Source organism: Bactrocera latifrons, unplaced genomic scaffold (assembly GCF_001853355.1).
Source record: "Bactrocera latifrons isolate USDA-ARS-PBARC rearing strain unplaced genomic scaffold, ASM185335v1 scaffold_67, whole genome shotgun sequence".
NCBI lineage: Eukaryota > Metazoa > Arthropoda > Insecta > Diptera > Tephritidae > Bactrocera > Bactrocera latifrons.
Window position 1 is genome coordinate 384458 of NW_017537345.1, and position 4698 is coordinate 389155.

The 4698-nt window shown below is 37.4% G+C and overlaps 1 protein-coding gene across 2 annotated transcripts; it reads left to right on the plus strand.

Moving 5' to 3' along the window:
- Positions 1-620: 620 nt before the first annotated feature.
- Positions 621-3993, plus strand: LOC108975565 (protein tailless). Of its 2 annotated transcripts, none has more exons than XM_018944125.1 (3): positions 621-753; positions 1399-2003; positions 2291-3993. In XM_018944125.1, the coding sequence occupies exons 2-3, from the start codon at positions 1937-1939 to the stop codon at positions 3562-3564; spliced, it is 1341 nt and encodes a 446-aa protein (XP_018799670.1). In that variant the 5' UTR covers positions 621-753; positions 1399-1936; the 3' UTR covers positions 3565-3993. The 2 variants fall into 2 exon arrangements, with proteins under 2 accessions (XP_018799670.1, XP_018799671.1); XM_018944126.1 differs by having other exon boundaries at positions 1416-2003.
- The last annotated feature ends 705 nt before the right edge of the window (positions 3994-4698 follow it).

Here is a 4698-nt window from a genome sequence, read left to right on the forward strand (position 1 = left end):
TAATTATTATTTATTCGAGTTGAATGAGACTTAAAGGCAGAACATAACGTAAAAACGCATTAACAAGAGCAAATACTTGAAAATAATATATGCACAAAAGTTTTTGATACTTTTAGAAATAGTTTAATTCTATTAAATATAAATATGTAATGAATGCAATAATGTTTGCATTATTTACCCTATCAAGGTAACCCTTTTATCAGGCAATTCATTTGAATAAAATTAACTTATTTCATTTAAAATAAGCTGTTTTCATCTATTTACTTTTGCTTTGAAATTTATCTTTTTTATTGTATCTAAATTTACGTTATACAAATCGATCTCAAATGTGAATATAATAGACTAAGGTTTTATAACATAAGCTGAAGGCCCTGGCAGCCAGTGCTTTATATCTATAAATGGAACGATTATTTATAATTATTTCTCTTTTAAATAAATAAATAAAAATAAAATATATGTACATATGTATATATAAAAGTTTTATTCAAAATAAAAACATTTATTAAAACTACGTAAGCAAATGCAGCTCTGTCAATTAGAGTACAACAAAAAACAAAAAACAAAAAAAAAACATAAAATTTCATAACGAATAACGGAATTAAGGGCTACGATAAATTACGACGGGGTATTTGCATGCGGCCAAGTCTTTCTTCTAGTTTTTAGAGATTTGTGTGGTTGTTAGTCTTTTGTACAAAAAGTGAACAATTTGCAAAGCTTTCTAAATCGTGCACAATAAACTACAAAATTCAGACGGTAAATGAACATAGATTTATTAAAAAAATTTTAAAAGCAAAACATTATATTTAGTAAGAAGAAGCACGTAAATAAAAAAAAAAAGCTGTGGGTTAAAATCTATTTAGAGGGGCGTTATATTTACACATTTAATCATAATTTTTTACACATTTTTCTGTTGCGCAAAGTAAAAAATAGGCCAGTCGTGCGCAAAAAAAAAAAAAAGAAATAACTCAAGAACAATAACAACCCTATCACTGGAGCAGGTACATGCATAGATGATGGTTGGGATGGGTTCACACAAACGCCATTAAATCAAAAGAATGGCTGTGTCATAAAAATCCATGTCAAACAATAGAACAAACTGAAAACATAATTATGAGTACTTAACCAGAATAATAGCGAACGAAAGAGAAAAGAAGGCAAGGCGAAGAAGAAGCAGCGTAAAGAGCGCGGACGTGTGCGCCACTTTTGCGACATTGCACAAATATCGGCGTACTTGTGTTTGTTGTTGTTGGTTGCAATAAAGGTAATCGCTAGCGGTGACAGCGTTGTCAGCGGCAGCGGCCCTAACATCATTTGTATAGTATTAGAGAGCGATCTGCTTTGGTTAATATGCGAAATAATGAGAATTCTCTGCCTATACTCTATTTTCCATTATGGCAGGTCGTCAACGGTTGCAGGATCTGTCGAATAAATCTGGATTTCTCTCTCTTACTCTCCGCTAAGGCAATTGCAATTGTGAAAGAGCAAGAGAAACCACACCCTGAATGTGCGTTTCTGTGACAGCCGCCAGCCAATGAACGAACTCAAATACGAGAGGGATGATCAGCAACTATTAGCATGGAAATGGTAATGCACAAATAATGCGTAGATATCCATAAAGGATATTTCAACCCGGCTAGGACTATTAAAGCAGGAGTAAAATCGCAAGAAAGCATCACAACCATTCGACATCTCGTGCGCAATAGTCGTCAAGTTGTTTGAGTGCATTGAAGACGATCGCGTTAGTTTAGTGCTAAAATAATCCAAACAAAAAAAAAATAATTTTTTTAAAACACAAAGACATATATATATATGCTTAAGATAAACAATATTTGAAAACTGTTTTTGAAAGCAAGAAAAACTAAAGTGCAAAGACTTGACAAGTGATTAAATAATACTAAGTTTGTTCCAAGTGGTGCCAGTACAAGGCTAACAAAAAATGAGTTCCCCCGAGGTATCACCAGAAGCTGCGGACAAATACAACAGATTATCACCGTCTTCTTCAAGTAAGTATATACGCGCCCTTCCAGGATTAACTCGAACCAAGCAAGCACTTTTGCACGGCAATAGGCGGACTGGAACTGCAAAAGCGCAATATGCGCAACCCTCCGCTGCCGTGCGACTTTGTGTAGGCTGGCTTGGGAGGCGTTCCATGTTGCCACTTAACGCCATAACGCTTTGTGCGTACGGCGCAAAGACCGGCGCAATTGCAGCGCCTGCTGTTCATAAAGCAAACCCGCTATTTGGCAAAGCCTCAACTATTAATTATTTTTACCTTGTGTGCTCCCTTTAGGTCGCATACTCTATCATGTGCCGTGCAAAGTTTGTCGCGACCATAGTTCCGGTAAGCATTACGGCATCTATGCTTGCGATGGTTGTGCCGGATTTTTCAAACGTTCCATACGACGCTCACGCCAGTACGTTTGCAAGTCACAGAAGCAGGGCATTTGCGTGGTCGACAAAACCCATCGCAATCAATGTCGCGCCTGCCGCCTGCGCAAATGCTTCGAAGTTGGCATGAACAAGGATGCCGTACAACATGAACGCGGACCGCGAAACTCCACATTGCGTCGGCAAATTCAATTGTACAAAGAGGTCGTGATGGGCCCGGATCCGTTGCCATCCGATCTGATGATGAGTCATAGATTATTCAATGCTTTTCCAATGACACCTATGCTAATACCGACTGTGCCACGACCACCACCTCCTCCACCACCACCACAACATCATCCACATCATCCACATCCAGCTTTGGGCAATCCTTTTCAGCCACCAATAGTATTGGATCTATCTGTTTCACGTGTAGCAGCACACCATGCCATGCATCAGAGTCCATTTGGCTTCTTCGCGCAAAACTCGTTCATGAATCGGTCGTTGCCACCAACGCCGCCACTAATGGCCGCCGAACACTTAAAAGAGACTGCCGCCGAGCATCTCTTCAAGAATGTGAATTGGATTAAGAGTGTCGAAGCATTCCAGAATTTGCCGCTGCCTGATCAATTACAATTGTTGGAGGATTCATGGAAGGAATTTTTTGTACTAGCAATTGCCCAGCATCTCATGCCGATTAATTTTCAACAGTTACTCTTTCTCTACGAATCAGAGAATATGAATCGTGAAGTGGTTAATATGGTGAAGTGCGAAGTACACTTCTTTCAAGAGGTACTCAATAAGTTATGTCATCTGAATATCGATACCAATGAGTATGAGTGTTTACGTGCAATCACGCTCTTCCGTAAGGCAAACGGTGGCGAAGATGCTGCTAACAATTCATTTGGTACTGGCGAAAGTAGCAGCCCAAATTCAAGTACTTCCGGCGATTCGCGTGGCCCTGTCGATTCGGTCAAAATAGCCGGTTTGTGCGAAGAGGCACGTGGTACCTTGCAGGCCTACGTGATGCGCACAAAACCAACACAACCATTGCGTTTTCAAGCATTGGTCGGTATACTACCATTGCTCAGCAAAGTGTCGGGATTCACAATCGAGGAGTTATTCTTCCGAAAGACAATTGGCGAAGTCAATATCGTCCGGCTAATATCCGATATGTACAGTCAACGCAAGATTTAAAATCTCTGCGTTTTAGAGTGCTGAGAGAAGTAAGAAACGCAATCGTTAACGCAACCACAACAACACTGCCGCCATATGTCGCCAATGTTGCCAATAAGTTGCGCGCGGGATCGCTTAAATGGATTAACTGCCTTATCGGGCGCTCGTTTAGAAAAAGTGCTTTCGCACTCCAAGTGCCTTGCTATATAAAAAGTGCTGGAAACTGTGATATGCTCTCGTACTTTAGAGGCGAAAGCTCCTGTCTGCTTAATAACAATAATGTTAGTGAATTTAGTTGTAAACATCGGAAGATGACAATTAAGATAATGTCTTATCAGTTTAACGCATTTACAGTGCATTCGAATAATATTTATATACCTATGAGAGGAATTCGCTTCTCGCCCACACTTAAGGGCTTTCAAATTACCACTCACAAATGGTGAAGTTGAATTTAAATTTTTTATGTATTCAAACAAATTTAATCAACATTTTTATTTGCCTTTACGATTAGTTTTTAAAATGTATGTGTACAATATGTATTTTGTATTAAGTTCCTAATCGTGAAAATGTTTATTTATTTCTTTTTTGGTTTTTATTAGAGCAGAATTCGCCCAAATATTATTTGTTTATTTATTTATTATCATCTTAGTAATTTAATCAATTGTACTGTCATGCATTGCTTGGAAAAAACTTTGAACAAAATGCTAATATTATAAAGATTAAAATATATTTATTAAAATAATTGAGCATATAATAAAAAAATACATTGAGTTTAGCAACAAATTTAATTTTCTTTTTCATTTTGGTTTTCGGTGGACAATATGGTATTATTCTTTATTGAATTAATATTTCTTTAGTCCGGCTGTATACGTGCAAGCGCTGCCTACATCAATATATGTAGATGATGAAGATTCGTTCTGGTTCTAGAATTTTGGACTATGTGGAATTTTTATTTTTCGGTAATCGAATTTAATGTATAATGTGATTTTACGTCAATATATTCGGCACTCCATTCGATACCTCTTTTTCTTCGAATTCACCAAACAGTTGTATTAACTTTAGAGGAGTTTGCGTTTATTCACAATTTTATTCAAGACTTTTTCTAATTTTTGATATTAGTAGTTTAGTAGGAAACTTCGGAGACCCCACAAAAAA

Coding starts and splice junctions, on each gene's coding strand:
- LOC108975565 (XM_018944125.1), top strand. CDS start 1,937: ATGAGTTCCCCCGAGGTATCACCAGAAGCTGCGGACAAATACAACAGA. Junction 2,004..2,290: donor ATTATCACCGTCTTCTTCAA/GTAAGTATATAC, acceptor TGCTCCCTTTAG/GTCGCATACTCTATCATGTG.